The sequence below is a fragment of the Scyliorhinus torazame genome, chromosome 1, assembly GCF_047496885.1.
Source record: "Scyliorhinus torazame isolate Kashiwa2021f chromosome 1, sScyTor2.1, whole genome shotgun sequence".
Lineage (NCBI taxonomy): Eukaryota > Metazoa > Chordata > Chondrichthyes > Carcharhiniformes > Scyliorhinidae > Scyliorhinus > Scyliorhinus torazame.
The window spans coordinates 388,765,513-388,786,480 of NC_092707.1; the positions used below are offsets into that span (position 1 = coordinate 388,765,513).

General features: G+C 50.0%; 1 protein-coding gene across 4 annotated transcripts in view; it reads left to right on the top strand.

Moving 5' to 3' along the window:
* smyd3 (SET and MYND domain containing 3) overlaps nt 1–20,968 on the top strand; it is a 1,068,428-nt gene that overhangs the window by 970,338 nt on the left and 77,122 nt on the right. For all 4 annotated transcript variants that reach the window (XR_011948475.1, XM_072512909.1, XM_072512917.1 and 1 more), the window contains one exon: nt 1,014–1,188. Coding sequence is in view for 3 of the 4 variants with exons in the window: in XM_072512909.1 (XP_072369010.1) it covers nt 1,014–1,188 (175 nt within the window). In the remaining variant the exon portion in view is untranslated. The remainder of the gene's footprint in view (nt 1–1,013; nt 1,189–20,968) is intronic.

The window sequence follows — 20,968 nt, forward strand, 5'->3', positions numbered from 1 at the left end:
TGAATATAATGTGAACTCCTGTTAGGTCACCCCTTCACCTTTTTTATTCCAGGGGAAAGGCCTGTGCCTTTTCAATCTTTCCTGACAGGTATAACCTCTTGAGTGTTGGTATCTTCTTTGTAAATCTACACCTTAGTGTCCAAGGATGCGCACAGTAGCACAAGTGGATAGCACTGTGGCTTCACAGCGGCAGGGTCCCAGGTTCGATTCCCCGCTGGGTCACTGTCTGTGCGGAGTCTGCACGTTCTCCCCGTGTCTGTGTGGGTTTCCTCCGGGTGTTCCGGTTTCCTCCCACAGTCCAAAGACGTGCAGGTTAGGTGGATGCTAAATTGCCCTTAGTGTCCAAAAAAAGATTAGGAGGGGTTATTGGGTTACGGGGATAAAGTGGAAGTGAGGGCTTAAGTGGGTCGGTGCAGACTCGATGGGCCGAATGTCCTCCTTCTGCGCTGTATGTTCTATGTTAGGTGGGGTTATGGGGATAGGGCAGGGGCGCTGGCCTGGATGGGGTGCTCCTTTGGAGGTTTGGTGCAGATGGGCTGAATGGCCCCCTTCTACACTGTAGGGATTCTATGATCACTTAATGAGTGCCATTTGTATCCCAAAACCAAATTTAGATTCTACTGGGCAAGGAAGGGGTTTGAGTAGGAAGCCGTGTATTGAGTCCTGTGTATTGGAGGGTAGGATGGTGTGGTTCAGGTTTCTGAGGATATACTCATGTGTAAAAACTGGGGAAGCAGCAGGGATGTGGTCACATAAAACACAAAACAAAGTCTCCACTACTCCTGCTTTGAACTGTCTGGCACACTGCGCTGGGATAAAAGAAAATTAATTAAATTGGAGATATACTATGTGTCGAATGTTTACCGAGGAACAAAGTAGCCAGGAGCGGGGGGGCCCTCGAGAACTGAGCAAATGCCCTTATTTAGTGGAAAGCAGCTGTCTTTTCTAAAATAAAATCTGTCGGGTTTTTGTTTTATTTTCCTGCCTGACTCCTTAACTGAAGTTAATAACAGAGTGGGAAGAGATTGCGGACCTGTGCCAGGATATCCTGGAAAAGTATCGAGATGTCCTCCCAGACACAAACCTCCACTTGCTGAAGATGCTCGACGCCGCCATGGACGCCTGTGTTCACCTCGCCCGCTGGGAGGACGCCTTGGGTTACGGCGTGAGGACCCTGCAACCCTACCAGTAAGTGGAAAAACTCCCTTTGTAATGGTGTCACCTCTGGCTGTGTTGGTCTGAGGCACTGTGTACCTGAGTGTTTATAGAGCGTGTGTGTGTGTCTGCGAGAACGTCAAAAAGGGGGCCGGTTCAGCTCAGTGGGCTGGGCAACTGGTTAGTGATGCGGAGCGTAGGCCAGCTTCGCGGGTTCAATTCCTGTAAAGGGCTGAGGTTACGCATGAAGGCCCCGCCTCTTCAACCTTGCCCCCCCCGCCTGAGGTGTGCTGACCCTCAGGTTAAACCGCCACCAGTCCGCTCTTCCCCCATCAAAGGGGAAAGCAGCCTGTGGTCATCCGGGACTTTCCCTTTGCTGGTCCAAGAATGTGCCTGCCTCTGATTCCAATCTCATCAAATCTGGCACTCACCCGTTTTGATAATCAAAACCTATTTCAGTTTATCTCACTCATAATAAAAAACATAGCCTGCGTATTTAATTGGTTTTATAATCCTGTCTCACTCTTTTAGCCCATAAACCTGATTTAACAGTTCCCTGACATTGATGCCCGTCCCTCGATACACATCTTCCAGGGCTGTGGATCTTGACCATTGTACTCGCACCGCAGAAGTGTCACTAAAAGACCACATCAGAGAAAAACATTTTTAATTTAATCACCAAATAAAAAACATGTGCTGAGCACTTCACTGAAGACATCCGATTCAAGTTAACTCCTCAGGTTCTCCAGCCATCACAAATCTGTCACCGTATCTTCTGAAAATTATTTAACTTTCCAACAGAATAATAATAATAATCTCTTATTGTCACAAGTAGGCTACAATGAAGTTACTTTGAAAAGCCCCTAGTCGCCACATTCCGCCGCCTGTTCCGGTAGGCCGGTATGGGGATTGAACCCGCGCTGCTGGCCTTGTTCTGCATTACAAACCAGCTGTTTAGCCCACTGTGCTAAACCAGCCCCTAAACCGGCTGTTCAGCCACTTGAGCCAGCTCGATCATTCTACTGGATCAACTGTACCTTAACTTCAACGACCTGCCTTGGTTCCGTAATCTTTAATAACGTTATCTAACAAAGATCTATCAATCTCTAGTTTGAAACTGAGGGCAGAGGCCGTTCACAACAATGACTCAAGGGATGGAGAACCGTAGCTATGAGGATAGATTGAAGAGGTTGGGTCTGTTTCCTTGGAGAAAAGAAAGATGAGGGGAGACTTGATAGAGGCATTCCAGATCCCGAGGGGTATGGACAGGGTCAATATTGAGAAACATCCCACTCAAGAGAGCATCAAGAACAAGAGATTCAGAATAATGGGCAAAAGGAGTAGGAGTGATGTGGGGGAAGTTTTTTCCCCCCAGAGGGTGGTTGCCTTTCATGGGCCGTCCGGTCATGAGGGTGTGTGGGGTGTAACCTGTGGAAGTAGAAATTGCGTTACGCAAAAACATCAGCGCAAAAGGGAGGACTGAGTCCCAAGTGGTGTTGTTCTGCTGGACCATTTTTCTGAGGGTAGATTTTAGGGTCCGATTCATGCGCTCCACGATACCACTCGACTGTGGGTGGAATTTTTGGGTGATGCCAAATATCGTGAGGATGTTCTGCGTGACACGTCCCGTACAATGGGAACCTTGGTCGGATTCAATGCTGCGGGGGAGTCCCCACCTTGTGAAGATGTGGGGGGTTAAAATCTTGGCTGTGGTTTTTGCAGTGTTTGTGCGGGCTGGGAATGCTTCCACCCATTTCGTAAATGTGTCAATCACCACAAGTACATATTTATAGCCATTCCTGCAAGGGGGCAATGGTCCTATAAAATCAATCTGGAGGTTAGTCCAGGGGCCATTAACGTGTCGGGTGTGGCTGAGTTGAGCCTTTTTGGCATATCTGTCCGGATTATTCTTGGCACAGATAAGACCATTCTTGATGTAATGGTTTACATCTTCCTTTAAATTCGGCCACCAACAAAGCTGCTTGAGATGGGCTGTAGTGGGATCGATTCCCCGATGTCCATGACCGCCATGGAACAAGCAAATCAATTGATTCCTGTCCTGTTCCGGAACCACATAAAGGGTGTCTTTTAACACCACACCGTCATGTGTGGTCAGTGCATTTTTAAACCTCTCATAGGGAGCTGGATATTTTCCTTTTACAATCTCCCTGAGATTGCTGTCCTGCTTCTGGGCCTCCACTAGATCCTCGATCTTTGTCTGTGAGACCTGATCTGCACTCACTGGTGCGCTTTCGGGGGGTGTCCAAAAGTATCCATGCCTGGAACCTGCTTTGGCCAGTGCGTCGGCTTTCACATTTCCAGGGGGGGAGGAACGATGGTGACTGCGGACTTTGATTATCCCAAAAGTCCTGTTCTGGGCTCTCTCTAAAATATGACGGAGCAATGGGGCTGAGGGGAGGGGTTTTCCGTCTGCGGAAACAAATCCTCTTGCTTTTCACAGGGGCAGAAATTCCGTGAGGCTGGTGCAGACATAGAGGCTGTCTGAATATATGTCTGCTGGGCTGGGGAAGGAATCTGGGTGCTCCACTTTATACGCGATGGCCGCGAGCTCTGCTGCCTGCGCGCCTAAGTGGCCTGGAAGTTTCAACGATATGGCACGCCCTCGACATAGATACCGCAACCTGTTATGCGCTTCCCATCCAAGACTGTGGAAGAGCCATACACATAGATCTTTATGGGCTCACACGTGTCTGTGTGCTGGGGGCTCTGGGTTGAACTACCTATCTTTCTGGGGGGTGTTTTAGCGATAAAGGGGCCTGTGTTGTGGTGTGGAGAGATAATTTTGCATTCATGGGGGGTCCCGGCAGAGTCGCCAAATAATATTGCTAACTGTTATAACCTGCCTACTTACCATTGGCTGGGGACTAATGACTATCCCACAATCCTGTGGGAGTATGAGCTCCCCCAATGAGGGGGGAGGAGAAACTCTTAGTATAAATAAGCTGGCCAGTTCAGGAACCAGGAGGAAGGAGTATGTTGCAAGGGAAGTTACTGCTACTGTTATGTATATATGTTATAGTAAATAAATGTTATTACTTTGTATCCTTAAAACTCGTGCTGGATTCTTCGTGGCCCTTACAAAACTGGCGACGAAGGTAAAAGTGAATAGCTGTCTACACTGCTGAAGCCACCTCCCTGGATTTTTGTTGGATACCGGTTGGAAGTTGTTTTCTATTATACCATGCCTCTGTACGGACGTTTGGATGTTTTTGATGCTGCGCTGGAAAGCTGGAACCAGTACACACAACGGATGCATTACTATTTCCGGGCAAACAATATCACCGAAAACGAGCGCCAGGTGGTCATATTGCTCACCGCCTGCGGCCCGCATACGTTTGGGGTGATTAGGAGCCTTACGTACCCAGCTGCGCCGGACACCAAAACGTTTGATGAACTTGTGAATATAGTGGGGCAACACTTTAACCCAACCCTTTCCACGATAGTCCAGCGTTACCGGTTTAATACCGCTGAGAGGACCCCTGGAGAATCCCTTGCCGATTTTCTATACAGGCTACGCAGGATTGCGGAGTACTGTGACTATGGTGAGACCTTGTCAGAAATGTTACGCGACCGTTTGGTTTGCGGTATTAACAATGCAGCCACCCAGAGAAAGTTGTTAGCGGAGCCAACATTGACTTTTCAACAGGCCATTCAAATAGTATTGTCCCGAGAGAGCGCAGAGCGAGGAGTACAGGAGCTACAGGGAATGGAAGTGCATGCCTTGGGGCGCAACCCTTTCTGTCCAAAAACGTTCCCCCGCACTCCTGCGGTACCTTGGGCGAGGCAACGTCCGGACCGACGCCAGTGGCCATCGGACATTCCTCTCCGAAGGGAGCCTTCTCCAGAGCCAATGGATGAGGAGCCATGTCCGTATCAGACTTGTAGGCGCCGACCCCGTCGTGGACGGCGGTCCTGGGGACGCCAGAGGCGCCATCGTTCCGACCGAAACTGGGACCAGCCCAGGGGCCGTAACTGGGACCAGCCCAGAGGCCGTACCTTCCATGTGGATGAACCTGCGGCGACTACTCCTGAGGACGTGGAGACGGAGGACGACTGCCTGCAGCTGCATTGTGTGGCAGCTCCCCGTGTGGCCCCCATTAAGGTGACAGTACGGGTCAATGGCCACCCGCTTGAGATGGAGTTGGATACTGGCGCAGCGGTCTCCGTGATCGCCCAGAGGACATTCGACCGCATCAAGCAGGGTATACAGACCCTTACATTAACCGACTCACAGGCCAGGTTGGCCACCTACACGGGGGAACCACTGGACATTGCAGGAACTACAATGACCCCTGTTGTCTATGGACGCCAGGAGGGGCGTTTCCCACTTATCGTGGTGCGCGGCCATGGGCCCAGCCTGTTGGGTCGGGACTGGTTGCGGCATTTGCGGTTGCAATGGCAGCACATCCTCCAAACAGTTTCTGAAGGGTTGACTGAGGTGCTAGGACGATACCCAGATGTATTCCAGCCTGGTTTGGGGAAAATAAAAGGGGCCGTAGCCCGGATCCAAGTTGAACCAGGAGCCACGCCACGCTATTTCCGGGCGCGCCCAGTGCCTTACACCTTGCTCGAGAAGGTAGAAGGGGAGCTCACTCGTTTGGAGAGTTTGGGTATTATCAGGCCCGTCCGTTTTGCTGACTGGGCAGCACCAATTGTACCTGTAATGAAGCCAGATGCCACAGTTCACTTGTGTGGCGACTATAAACTTACAGTGAATACAGTTTCCCGACTCGCCTGATATCCAATGCCTCGCATAGAGGATCTCTACGCGAAACTTGCAGGTGGACTCTCGTTCACAAAATTAGATATGAGTCACGCCTACCTGCAGTTGGAGCTGGACCCTGCCTCCCGACCATATGTAACGATTAATACACACCGGGGCCTGTATGAATATACACGGTTGCCCTTTGGAGTATCCTCTGCCTGCGCAATTTTTCAACGTGTTATGGAGGGCATTTTGAAAGGTTTACCACGTGTGGCTGTCTACCTAGATGACGTTTTGATTACAGGGACATCGGAGCAAGAACATTTGGAAAATCTGGAGGCTGTCCTTAGACGCCTTTCGGAGGCTGGAGTCCGTTTACGTCACACAAAGTGCGTATTTCAGGCAAAGGAAGTAGTCTACCTGGGTTATCGGGTGGACCACGAAGGTCTGCACCCCGTCGCTTTTCAACATGCCCCCACCCCGACTGACACTTCGCATCTTCGTTCTTTTCTCGGTCTCGTAAACTATTACGGGAAGTTCCTCCCCAATCTGGCAACTACGCTGGCCCCTTTTGCACCTTCTGCTAAAGAAAAATTACACCTGGGTTTGGGGTCAGCCGCAAGAAACCGCTTTCCGGCGGGTAAAGCAACAATTGTCGTCGTCTGGGTTACTAACCCACTATGATCCTGGAAAGCCTTTGCTCGTCACATGTGATGCATCCCCGTATGGTATTGGGGCCGTCCTGTCCCACAAGATGGAGAACGGGGCCGAGCGATCGATAGCTTTCGCCTCCCGCACATTGACTGCAGCGGAGAAAAAGTACGCGCAGATCGAGAAGGAGGGCCTGGCAGTGGTTTTTGCGGTGAAACGCTTCCACCAGTACGTGTACGGCCGCCATTTCACTATCGTGACTGATCATAAGCCCCTGCTGGGACTTTTCAGAGAGGATAAGCCAATACCGCCCATTGCTTCTGCACGGATCCAGCGCTGGGCTTTGTTGCTTGCTGCATACGAGTATTCTCTGGAGCACAAACCAGGTACGCAGATAGCAAATGCCGACGCACTGAGCCGATTGCCTTTATCGACCAGCCCCATGTCGACCATCACGACCGGTGAGGTGGTTGCAACCCTAAATGTTATGGACACCTTGCCTGTCACGGCATCACAGATCCGTGAGTGGACCCAGACTGAGCCAGTCCTGTCAAAGGTTCGGCACATAGTCCTGTATGGTGGGCAGCAAAGACAGCTCCCAGGCGAGTTGCGGGCATTTTCCTCCAAGCTGTCAGAATTCAGCGTGGAAGACGGCATCCTCTTGTGGGGGCGCGTGTGATTGTCCCGGAAAAAGGCCAGGAGCTGATACTATCAGACTTGCACAATGGGCATCCAGGCGTGACCAAAATGAAAATGTTGGCCCGGAGTTATGTCTGGTGGCCAGGCCTCGATACCGACATTGAGAAGGTGGCCCAAAACTGCTCCATTTGCCAGGAGCATCAGAAGCTTCCGCCGGCCGCGCCCCTACATCACTGGGAATGGCCAGGGCGGCCTTGGGCACGCTTGCATGCAGATTTCGCAGGCCCTTTTCAAGGATCCATGTTCCTTCTATTAATTGACGCCCAGTCTAAATGGCTAGAGGTGCATAAGATGCAGGGGACAACGTCCTGCGCAACAATTGAAAAGATGCGTTTATTGTTTAGTACGCATGGCCTCCCCGAGGTGCTGGTCACGGATAATGGCACTCCATTCACGAGTGAGGAGTTTGCTAGGTTCACAAAGATGAACGGCATCCGCCATATCCGCACTGCCCCTTACCACCCGGCTTCAAATGGGTTGGCAGAGCGCGCAGTGCAGACATTCAAAGGAGGCCTAAAGAAGCAGTCTTCCAGATCAATGGACACGAGACTGGCTCGCTTTTTGTTTACGTACAGGACCACCCCCCATGCAGTGACTGGGGTAGCTCCCGCAGAACTCCTAATGGGCCGGAGACTTCGCACCCGCCTTAGTATGGTTTTCCCGGATATTGGCGCAAAAGTATGCCGCACACAAGAACGGCAGGGACAGGGATTGTCTCGGCATCGGCCGATTCGGCAGTTTGCGCCCGGTGACCCAGTATTCGTTCGGAATTTTTCTAGTGGTGCCCAATGGATTCCTGGTGTAATCTTTCGCCAGACGGGCCCTATATCTTACCAAGTGCAAGCCCAGGGCCGTCTCCAGCGAAAACATGTAGACCACGTTCAGTCCAGAAGATCATCCCCTCAAAAGATTCCCCGCCCCCGGAGCTCATTTCAACAGCCGCAAAGACCAGAGACAAGGGAAGGTAGTCCTCACAATCTTCCACTGGTGCCTCACTCGAAGCCTGCGCAGGTCGTTACGGGACCGAATGGAGATAGAGACGTTGACATGACGGAGGCAGCAGACTCTGACTCCGAGATGGAGACACAGGATGCATCAGAGGGGGAATCCTCGGATCCACGGGCCGTGGATGTACAACCGCGCCGTTCATCACGGAAGCGCCGGTCTCCGTCTCGTTACACGCCGCCTGATCCAGCGCCGCGTGCAAATGGCGTCCGGCCTGCGGCCAAACGAGTCCGACGCCTTCCTTCGCCAGGGTCTTCGGTGGATTCCTTGGACTTTGGGGGGGAGGGATGTTATAACCTGCCTACTTACCATGGGCTGGGGACTAATGACTATCCCACAATCCTGTGGGAGTATGAGCTTCCCCAATGAGGGGGGAGGAGAAACTCCTAGTATAAATAAGCTGGCCAGTTCAGGAACCAGGAGGAAGGAGTATGTAGCAAGGGAAGTTACTGCTACTGTTATGTATATATGTTATAGTAAATAAATGTTATTACTTTGTATCCTTAAAACTCGTGCTGGATTCTTCGTGGCCCTTACAAAACTAACTTTGCCTTAGTTTAATTGCTCTGTTTTATCACCTTTGCTCTTGAGTCGCCAGGTATCTTTAGGATACCGCCACATGGTTCAAGCCCGAGTAATGATCAATAATCCAATACACCGATTAGTAAGATTTAAATCAAAGCACATTTATTATACACAGTAATCACTACTCATGCATAAATTCTACGTCTAAGCTACTTCTACAACTAACAGGCCTATACTTAACTTGGAACTGGCTCACCAGGTCAGGGAAACAAATGGCCTTTCGTTCAGGTTCTGAGCCTGCGGGATTCGAAGTTGGTACAGATTGATAGCTAGGAGCGTTGAAGTAAGACTTACAGGTTCGATCGGCTGCTGAAGAGTGACGAGAGCTGGAAGAGAGAGCTGAAGAGCTGGGGAAGAGAGCGACTTGAACTTGGGGCTCAATTCTTATAGTCCCCAGGGGCTTCCCGCCTTTCGGGGCAGACCCTGTACCTGGTCCCAAGTGATTGGACTTTGTCCCAATCACTTGGTTCGATTTTCTCCAATGCTGGAGCGGTTCCCTGATCGATGGGCGGTCCTGAGGTGGTCGTTCACCTCCTTTTGTGTCGGCTTCTGCTGACGCCGAAGAGTCTGGTTTTGCTTTGTGTGTCTAAATGTTGCTTATTGTTCCTGGGGATTGCTCATTAGTATGCAGATGGCTGGTGTTTTGTTATGCTGATGGTTGCTGGTATCGATCTTGTCTGGCCTTTCCAGAGGTAAATACACAGCAAACCTGCAGCTGCTCGTTTTTGTCCTGTTGCTGACTTTCCCATCAGCCTTTGCCATTCGCCATTTTGAATCGGGAGTTGGCCATTTTAAGTGCCTACAAGCCTGCCTGCCGAACCACTCAGAACCTCTTCTCTATCTGTGTTAATCTCTTTCATTTTATCACCCGTCAAAAAGTTTTCAATGCCACAAGTTTCCCTCAAGGTTCGCAAAGGGATTGACCTGACCTTTTTTATACAGGCCTGAAGAGATCTCAAACTTGGGAAATTCAAAATTGAAGCAGGCATTTAAAAGGTGGAACCTGATGTCACTTTTCCTGACCGCAGGTTGCAACCCGCCATGTTTATGACACCGCTCAAAGTGGCAGCTGGCGGGAATCGCTGGGATGCAGACACTCGATACCTAACCCAGTGATTCATCTTCAGCGACAAAACGTTTGTTTCTGGCTTAACAGAACAAAATGTCCCAACCAACTTTGCAGGAGTGTTAACAGCACCCTCCCACCCTGTGCCACAAAATGAGACTTTGGGGGAAGACCCCTCCCTAACAGCACGGTGTGTGTACCTGCACCACATGGACTGCAGCGGTTCAAGAAGGCGGCTGACCACCACCTTCTCGAGGGCAATTAGGGACGGGGAGAAAGACGCTGGCCTAACCAGCGACACCCACATCCCGTGAAGGAGTCGGGGGGGGGAAAAAATGACCAAAAGCTTGGTCAAAGAGATAGACCTTAGAGGAGGAAAGCAAAGTGGCGACATTGATGAAGGGCATTCGAGCCAGAGCTTAGGGCCTCAGCAGCTGAAGACCGAGCCACCGGTACTGGAGCGATGGAAATTAGGGATGCTCAAGAGGTCAGACATACTCCCTCGCACACAACCCCGAGACTTTGTATCATTCACGATGAAAGTTGAGACAGGGAAAACAAGCAGCCTGTTCCACAAGTCAGTATGATTTGTTTTTCTAACATCTCTGAACTCATATATAGAGACATGAATTTGTCTTTGACTGGAAGCTGACATTGCTCCCACATCTGTATTTTTTTTTAACTGTTATCACAATGACACACAAACAGCAAGTTAAAATGAATCATTCCTTTGCCTTTTTCCTGTGAGCATCAGTGAAATATATTTAATGCTGTGGGTACCGGATTATCCAACTGGGAGAATACAGGGAGTCCATCTCATTTGCAAAAGATGGAGTGACGTAAAATGAAAAGTTAAACCCAGGGGTCGGTGTGCACTATAAACTTCCAGTCGGTTGACGTTGAGTAAATTACTCCAGTAGTGCCGACAATCCTAGGTGAACCAGCAATGCAATATTCCAATTCTCCTCTCGCACCTAGTGTTGAGCTGAGATAGACTTCCGTCTGTTTCCGTAGCTGGTAGTTCCTGGAACAAGTCACTAGTCTGTCACCAGGGGTTTATCCAGCATGGCTGACGGGGAGTCACTCCCACTCTTACCGGCAGCCATTGACGAGTCTGGAGGGATGTGTAGGCTGACATTCGACCTGTTTGACTGGAATATGCACGCACCTTTCTTGGCCATCAAGCCCTGGGGTGGGACTCAAACCTGGAACTTCTGGGGCGTCATTCTCCGACCCCCCGCCGGGTCGGAGAATGGCCGTTGGCCGCCGTGAATCCCGCCCCCGCCGAAGTCTCCGGTACCGGAGATTGGGCGGGGGCGGGAATCGGGCCGCGCCGGTTGGCGGGACCCCCCGTTGGATTCTCCGGCCCGGATGGGCCGAAGTCCCGCCCAGAAATTGCCTGTCCCGCCGGCGCAAATCAAACCTGGTATTTACCAGCGGGACCAGGCGGCGTGGGCGGGCTCCGAGGTCCTGGGGGGGGCGCGGGGCGATCTGACCCCGGGGGGTGCCCCCACAGTGGCCTGGCCCGCGATCGGGGCCCACCGATCCGCGGGCGGGCCTGTGCTGTGGTGGGCACTCTTTCCCTTCCGCCTCCGCAACGGCCTCCACCATGGCGGAGGCGGAAGAGACTCTCCCCACTGCGCATGCGCGGGAAACTGACAGCGGCCGCTGACGCTCCCGCGCATGCGCCGCATTTCTGCGCCAGCTGGCGGGGCAACAAACGCCATTTCCGCCAGCTGGCGGGGCGGAAATCCCTCCGGCGTCGGCCTAGCCCCTCAATGTTGGGGCTAGGCCGCCAAAGATGCGGAGCATTCCGCACCTTTGGGCCGGCGCGATGCCCGTCTGATTGGCGCCGTCTTTGGCGCCAGTCGGCGGACATCGCGCGGTTGGGGGAGAATTTCGCCCCTGGTCTTAGAGGCACGGATGCTCTCCACTGCGCCAAAAGACCTCCGAACGCAATATTAGAAAACATACATTTAACTCAATATTCTGTTGCTATATATGAATAACCCCACAAATAGTGATGCATGAGGGCTCCCTTAAATCCAGTTCCACATCCCTTAGGTGTTGATGATATGTTAATTATGTTGTTAAGATACACAGATCAAGGGCATTATTTAATTAAGTATTTAGAGTACTTACAAAGAGAGACTGTCTATGTTAGCCCCCTGCTGTCTTCCACACCCGGTGGGCAACACCGGGAACTGGAGTGCCTACTCAGTCCCCAAAATTATCATTTTGATTTGATAAGTTGCCTTAAGATATTTTGACATAAGTTTTAGTGCACCCTTTAAAGGGCCATCACTTTAATTTATTAGTTAGCTTGGTAATTTGTCCATTTGATTAGACCGATTTGTTCAAAAGAGTATAAAGAGAGACTGGCCTTCCGTGACGGTTAGGCACTGCGGGGGTTGGAGTGTATCACCAGCCTTGGGAAGAACATGTTAATTTAAATGGATAGGATTCTTTGGAAAATGTTGTCTTTTTTTTTTTTACGGTGCCCCTATATGGGGCTGTCACTTTAATTTGCCCATTTTTTTGACTGTTGTATCAAAATAGGGTGAATAGTATGAAGAGAGAGTGCTGGGACATTGTGTTGGCAGGTCAGAAGCAGACATAAGTATTTCTGTGATCTGTGCATAAACCCATGGTCAAGAAAAGTATTAGTGTCTTTCATAATACTTGGCCAACTGGGCTGGGATCAACAAAATATCAGGGTTTCTTCGTTTGAAAATTTATGGATTAATTAGTTTAGTCTGCTTCTAGCTTCTCCTAATCGTCCCTTCAATAATGCCCCAAGAATTCTGTGGCTCAGTGGCTTGCACTCCTTCCTCTGAGTTAGAAAGTTATAGGTTCAAATCGCACTCGAGAGACTTGAATGCAAAAACTTGGCTAATAATCCAGCAGTACAGAGGGAGCGCTGCACCGCCTCAGGTGCTATCTTTCAGTGAGAAATTAATGGGTTTTAGAAACACAGAGAGTAGAAGCAAGAAGAGGCCATTCGTCCCTTTGAGCCTGCTCCATCATCTATTAGAATAGAATACGACAGTGCAGAAGAGGCCCTTCGGCCCATTGAGTCTGCCCACCGAATCCCACTTGCCAACACTTGGCCCGTAGCCTTGAATGTTATGACGTGCCAAGTACTCATCCAGGTACTCGATAAAGGATGTGCGGCATCCCACCCCTCCCACCCTCCCAGGCAGTGCATTGCAGACCGTCACCACCCTCTGGGTAAAAAGGCTTTTCCTCAAATCCCCCCGAAACCTCCCAGCCCTCACTTTGAAGTTGTGTCCCCTTGTAACTGACCCTTCAACTAAGGGGAACAGCTGCTCCTGATCCACCCTGTCCATGTCCCTCATAATCCTGGACACCTCAATCAGGTCACCCCTCAGTCTTCACTGCTCCAGAGAAAACAACCCAAGCCTATCCAACCTCTCTTCATAACTTCAATGTTCCATCCCAGGCAGCATTCTGGTGAATCTTTTCTGCACTCCCTCCAGTGTAATTACATCCTTCCTATAATGTGGCGACCAGAATTGGACACAGTACTCCAGCTGTGGCCTCACCAAAGTTCTGTACAGCTGAATCATGACCTCCCTGCTTTGTGTCATCTGCAAATTTGAAGATAATAGATTTAGTTCCCTCGTCCAAATCATATAATGTGAAGAGTTGGGGTCCTAGCACAGATCCCTGTGGTGCACTACTAGTCACTGCCTGCCATTCGGAAAAAGACCCATTTATTCCAACTTTTTGCTTCCTGTCTGCTAACCAGCTTTCTATCCATCTCAAGACATTACCCGTAATCCCATGCGCTTTAACTTTACAGAGTAATCTGCTATGAGAGACTTTATCGAAAGCCTTCTGAAAGTCTAAATAAACCACATCATTGGTTCTCCCTGGTCAACGCTGCTAGTTACATTTTCAAAGAATTCTAGTAGATTTGTCAAGCATAATTTTTCTTTCGTAAATCCATGTTGACTTTAAGAACTAGGAACAGGAGTAGGCCATCTGGTCCCTCGAGCCTGCTCCGCCATTCAATGAGATCATGGCTGATCTTTGTCTGATTACAGCACTGCTTCCCAAATGCTGTGCAACAAATTGCTTGATAATGGACTCGAGCAACTTCCCGACTACTGGCGTTAGGCTCACTGGTCCACAGTTCCCTGTTTTCTCTCTACCTCCTATTTTGAATAGCAAGGTTACATTTGCTACCCTCCAATCTGTAGGAACTGTCGTGTTGGGTGTTCCGATACACAGACGAACCAACACGGTTGTAGATGGTACAACTCTGTTTTATTATTCTGGATAATAATAACTATTAACTTCTGGCTGTGGTTCGTACTTCACCAGTTAACCTGTGGACCCAGCCCTAGCACTATCTTAGAGAGGCACTCAGCACATGGTGCATGTCTGAGTGGCACGCTGTGAGCTCTGTGTTCTGAGCTATCTCCTGGTAGAATGAGCGGGAACTGTGGTGTTCCCTGTATTATAGTGCATGTGCTCTCACTGGCGATTGGCTGCGATGTTGTGTGTGTGTTGGTTGGTCCAACTACCTGTCCATCAGTGTGTGTGTGTGATTGCACCATGATATGTTAATGTGGATATCATGACAGGAACCATTCCAGTGTTCAAAGAATTTTGGACAATGACAACCAATGGATCTACTATTTCTCGGGCCACTTCCTTAAGTACTCTGGGATGCAGATTACCATAGATTCATAGAATGTACAGTGCAGAATGAGGCCATTCGGCCCATCGAGTCTGCACCGGCTCTTTGAAAGAGCACCCTACCCAATCCCACACCTCCACCCTATCCCCATAATCCAGTAACCCCACCCAACACTAAGGGCAATTTTGGACCCTAGAGATTTGTCTGCCTTCAATCCCATTAATTTCCCCAAAACCCTGGGCGGAATTCTCCCTCCCCACACCGGGTGGGAGGCACCCGCACGCGATCCTCCCCCCCCCCCCCCCCAACCGGCGTGGTGCAAATCATGGCTGGCCGCTGGGAGAATGGCCATTTGCAACGGGCGAGCGGCTTGCCCCACACCTGGTCGCTGCTGGCGGGAACAGCGCGGGAACACTGGGGGGGGGGCTTGTGGGGGGTGGAGGGGGGTTCCTGCACCGGGGGGGACCTCAAAAGGGGTCTGGCCCGCGATCGGTGCCGGCCTCTCTGAAGGAGGACCTCCTTTCCTCCGGCGCCCCGCAAGATCCATCCGACATCTTCTTGCGGGGCGGCCTCAGGGAGGACGGCAACCGCACATGCACGGGTGGGCACCGGCCAACCCGCGCATGCGCGGGTGACGTCATTTACGTGGCGCTGGCCGTGTCATTTACGCGGCGCCGGCCGGGGCATTTACGACATTCACTGGCTGTAAACTACGTTGGGACATCCAGAGTGTGGTGACAGCATGTGTAATTCACCAACTGACCATTAGGAGTCTCATTAATATATAAGTGATTGTTAGAGTCAGGTGACCTCCGATTGACTGAAGAGCTGGAAGAGAGAGGATGTTTGTGCTTGATCATACTGTTATTCAACTGTTGTTTTGTAGAGAGTTGACCCACAGTTAATGTTAACAAATCATTTATAGCTTTAGCTACAAGTATTCTTGTGATATAAATCAGGCCATCCGTCAGGAACATTACAGAGATGTTGTGAAAGGTACTATAAAAATGCAAGTCTTTTCTTTTTAATGTACAAAGCCTCAGCCTAGCTGTTATGACTGGTTAAAGAGAGACGACCCTGTTGCTCCTACACCTCCTTGATCAGTGAGTTTAGTATGTTGTAGTTGGCAGCTTTCTCTGTCAACTTGCTCCCAGCCATTAACAACCTTGGTGAGTAACATCAGAGGCAAATGAAGCGACTTTATTTTAAAATAACATACGCCTTACCCTTTGCCACCTCAGGAATTCATTGGCTGCTGGCATTCCTTCTAAAGAGTTGACTTTTGACATTGAAGTGTTCATTAAGCCCTCTCTATGCTGTACAATGGGTTAATCTTAAACCCCTGAGATTAAATAAAAATGCAATTTTTGTTTCCCCCGGTGACACTTGACATTCAAATTCTATTTCTCTCCTTTGGCTTCCCTCCTGCTGTCTAATCGCTCTCTTTCTCTCTATCTCGCTGTCCCTCTCCTCCCCCCCTCCTTCTCCCTCTCACACACACACATATCTGGAAATATTTGGGTCTCAAATATCATATTATTATAGGGAGGAGATACTGGAGTCGATGCAGTGATCTGAGCCAGGAGTATCGACCTTAATCACCCAATCAAGTACAAGATATTGAGGAGTTTCAGGTGTACATTGTGCCCAGTGTAATTCTGTGTTTCCCAGTCCATGCTGGTTTAAGGAGCATCAAGCTGGGCGAGGGCCCCACCACCAGAATTGACCACTCTGCACGGTTCACTTCATCACCATGTTGAGTTTCCAATAATTTTGCTGGTTTATGCGTCCTTGAAGAGGCTCTTCGGATTGAGGGTGAGATTTTCAAGGAGTCAGGTCATAGCCACGGAACCCGATCCGGGGTACTCCACTCCTGTTTCCGATAGTTTTCACCAGTGCTGGCTACCTGTACAATGCGCTCCCACAACATGGCCAACTCCACTGCGGAGGTAGGCATCTCCGGGCAGCCTGTAACTTTCCGGGAGTTGCACCAGCTTCACAACGATATGTGGTTCACCCCCCCCCCCCCCGTGGCCCTTCATACCCTCCATACCAATTCAGTGGAATTCAGAAATGTTCTTTGAAAAAAGTGTTGATCAGACAAACCATTAAAATATCAAGAACAGAAGTTTCAATCTTGTCCACATAAGCTTGAGACATTGGCAAAAGGGATCGCAGAAAAAAACAAGTTATTGTAATTACTTAAATATATCAGTTAGGCAAAGTTCAACAATTACTTTTTTTTTAGAAAATATTTTATTGAGGCATTTATAATTTTAACAATTTTAAACATCATCAGGTTTCAACAAGAACAACACTGAGCTCCTGCTTTTATTGGTCTGGGCTCGAAGCCAAGCATGTTAACAAGAGTTTTAAACTCTTTCAACCAGCACCCAAAATTTCAGTGAACTCCATTTGAGAGAGATCATCAGCCAACTTGTTCTGGAGGCTAAAATTTAAACTGCTTGAATGCGGAATCACACCCCAGTAATCAACCTATGTTGGCCATTTTTGTCTCTCTATTGTTTTTTTTACCCCATGCAACCTGGTCATATGATCATTTACTGGAAGCCAGAAATCATACCCTAAAGACACCTAGTTCTTAAAGAGACCAACACAAAACATAGGTTTTCACCCCATCTCACTACTTTGTCTTCTCTATTATCCTTCTTGATCTTGTGGCACCTCATACTCTGGGAATTGGTCCTTTAATATAGTTTTGTAATAGTAACAAAAACGATAGATATTATTGGGTAGACACATTGGTGGAATTTAATGCCACGGTGGGGATATATTTAATTAGTGGAGAGTGTGTCAGGAGGGCCCCTGCCACCTTCCTACCTCTTCCTTGATGAATGCTCCCTTAAGGCCTCATCCCGATGCCAGTGGTATTAACCCAATGGCGGGTGGCAGACTCGCAATGCTAAAAAACAACCCCTGTTGGGGTGTCTTCCTGGCTTCTAGCGGGCGCTCCCTCATGTAAAGGCACTCATACCTGATCGAGGGACATGCCATTGGGAAGGTTGAGCTGCTGAGAGCCTGCTGCTGACCCCTCTACTTCCACACATCTCCCCAACTCCCCAACTTGCATCATCCCCACCTCTCCAATCACTACTCATCTCTGCATGGGCCCCTCATCAGTCCGTGACCTTGAATAGTGTAGTACCGTCAGCGGCTATCACCTCCCCTGTCGCCCTGCTGAGCAATGAAGAGCTGCTGACCTCTGATTGGCTGGCAGCTCTCAGCGGGCAAGACTTTCCGCCCCAGAATGCATGGTCCTGGGGGAGGCCCACTGCTGCCAGTTAAAGTGCCTGATTGGTACATTGCGTGGGGGACCTTTCACCCCCATTAAACTCCACCCCTCATACAAAGGGATTAATGCAGGGAGGTGGTGGTGTAGTGGTATTGCCGCTGGACTAGTAATCCAGAGAGCCAGGGTAATGATCTGGGGACCCAGGTTCGAATCCCACACGGCAGGTGGTGGAATTTAAACTCAATAAAATATCTGGAATTAAAGGATGACCATGAAACCATTGTCGATTGTTGTAAAAACCCATCTGGTAATGCGGTTTAGGAAAGGAAAATCTGCCATCCTTATCTGGTCTGGCCTACATGTGACTCCGGATCCACAGCAATGTGATTGACTCTTGAAATGGCCCAGCAAGCCACCCAGTTGTATCTAACTGCTACAAAAAACATGAAACTTGACGGACCACCCGACATCTAACCAGGTACCGGAAACGACAACAGCAAACCCAGGCCTGTCGACCCTGCAAAGTCCTCCTTACTAACATCTGGGTGTTTGTGCCAAAGTTGGGAGAGCTGTCTCACAGACTAGTCGTCACACTCATAGAATCATACCTTACAGACAATGTCCCAGACACCACTATCACCATCCCTGGGTATGTCTCACCAGCAGGACAGGCCCAGCAGAGGTGGCGGCACAAGGTTAGTATTTCAGAGACCTAGAGTCTTGCTGTGAGGACCCAGGTTCGAATCCCGCCATGGCAGATGGTAAAATTCAATTAAAATCTGGAATTAAAAGTCTAATGGTGACCATGAATCCATTGTCAATTGTCGTAAAGACCCATCTGGTTCACTAATGTCCTTCAGGGAAGGAAATCTGTCCTCCTTACCTAGTCTGGCCTACATGTGTCTCACGACCCACAACAATGTGTGGTAGACTCTTAAATGCTCTCAGGGATGGGCAATAAATACTAGCCAATCAATGGCCAGCAAGCATGAAATTGTGCTCTGGGGCCGGGCACGACTGGGAGCATGTTTCACGCCCACTTCCAGGCCCACCAGATGTGCGCCCCCAATTGGTGAAAGATTCAGGCTGCTGTATTTGTAATGTAGATGTGTTTTGATGCAGTGATTCGTCAGAAGGATATGTTCTGCAAAGGTAAGCTGACACTTACGTGATCAACACTGTGTAAATGTTGACATGGACCTTTTCCATTGAAGAAAGTACCATAATGCATTAAAATGTCAAAGAAAAACTGTCCTGTCAGACCCTGTTATCATTTTTGTGCTGTGATTTAAATCAACTGACAGATCTGGCTATTAACAAAATACTTTTGATGGTTGAAAACAACTGCACTTATTTATCTCCATGAATTGACAGGCACTCTGTTTTGAAATGGAAAGTGGACACCATTCTGTTGTGTCAGTTTCAGGCAATGTAACTGGAAGCTTTTGTTATGACAGCGGTAGCTGCTATGAATACTTGGCTGGTTTTCAAGAGTCAATAATGGCTTCAGATCAGGATGTGATCTGTTGATCCACAAATGATTGAACTTTTAAGAAGCTGTGATAACAGAACAGGCCTCTGATGTGATTTCTAGTTGTTTACAAACCTAATAGGCACTTACAGGATTGCAATTCTTTTGACACGGCAGTGATTTTTTTTCTCTTTCCAGCATCAATGATAGTGGATGGGATTCTCCAATAATGGGGCTGTGTCCCCACGCCTGAGAGAAAACGGGCGCGAATCACTCCGGACTTTTTTCTAGAAAGTCTAGGGTGATTCTCCGTTTTTAAGGGGGCTTGCAGGGCCTCAAAATAGTCCACGCAGCTTCGGCTGCCGAAACAGGTCCCTGCACCTCCGGCCGCAGGTCCGCGCATGCACACGGCGTCCGCCTCTGGCGCCAGCCCCACGCGACATGGCGGACCCACACAGCGGACCGGCGCCGAAGAAGTAGGTCTCCCCCCCAGGTCGCGTGCCCCGCCGATCGGTGGTCCCCGATCGCAGGCCTGGCCGTCGTGGAGGCCCCCCGCCCACCACCAGGACGGCCACCGCAGCCACGACTCCGAGCCCCTGCCGGGTGGAACCATGCGTGAACCACACCAGCGGGAACTCAGCCGGTCGTCTGCGGAGAATCGCCGCGGGGGCCTCTGACCGGCGCCGCGTCGACTGTGCGTGCGTGACTGGCGGGGTTTCTCCGCTTGCCAGAGAATCGCCGCGGGGGCCTCTGACCGGCGCCGCGTCGACTGTGCGTGCGTGACTGGCGGGGTTTCTCCGCTTGCCGGAGAATCGCTGCGGGGGCCTCTGACCGGCGCCGCGTCGACTGTGCGTGCGTGACTGGCGGAGTTTCTCCGCTTGCCGGAGAATCGCAGGAAGGCGTCGCAGGTCAGACGCCCCATTCTCCGCCCCCGCGCCGGGCGCGATTGCGGCACGAAGGCTCGGAGAATCTCGGCCAGTGTGTTTCAATTCAGGGTGTTTTTGGATTGATAAAGGTTTATTTTTTGTCTCAATGATTTAAAAATAAATCCTATCGCTAATACTTTGCTGCCGAGGACTGTGCAGAGTGTAGACTGGGTGAGTGACGATGGAGGGTACATGGGGGGCATGGAGGCAGCTTGGCTGATCTGAGGGAACACTTCTCTGCCATGGTGTCCTGCTGTTGTTTACAGTTTGAAGGCCTCCTATTGGCCCTCCAGCTTGGAGAACACCGCCCCTGCTCGGTTTAATTGGACAGTGAACCAGCCTCTGGCCACCGATTGGCCAAATTAAGGAAAATCACAGGTTCGCGACTTTTACCCGTGCTGTGCACGATTCTGATCTCCATTTGAGTTTGCCAACAGGGTCCCGAAGCCTGCAGGAAAATGCACTGTGGGAGTTATTCTAACCAAACCCTCCAACATCGACGATAACAGGGAGTAATATTGAGCAAGCAAGAAGACTGGCACACCGTCTGGTCTCCCGAATTGCCTGTTTGGCAAATTAGGTTCAAGTTACACCCCCCCCCCAACCTCCTCCTGGTGAGGGCGGGCACCTCCACCTTGTTAGTGGACCATTTTCATCGAGAGCTTTTTACTATCAAGAAAAATGGTTTTGTTTAAAATGACAAAAAGGGACTGATTATTAACAAACTATTTTGTGGGCGCTGGGGGTTCGCTGGCAAGGCCA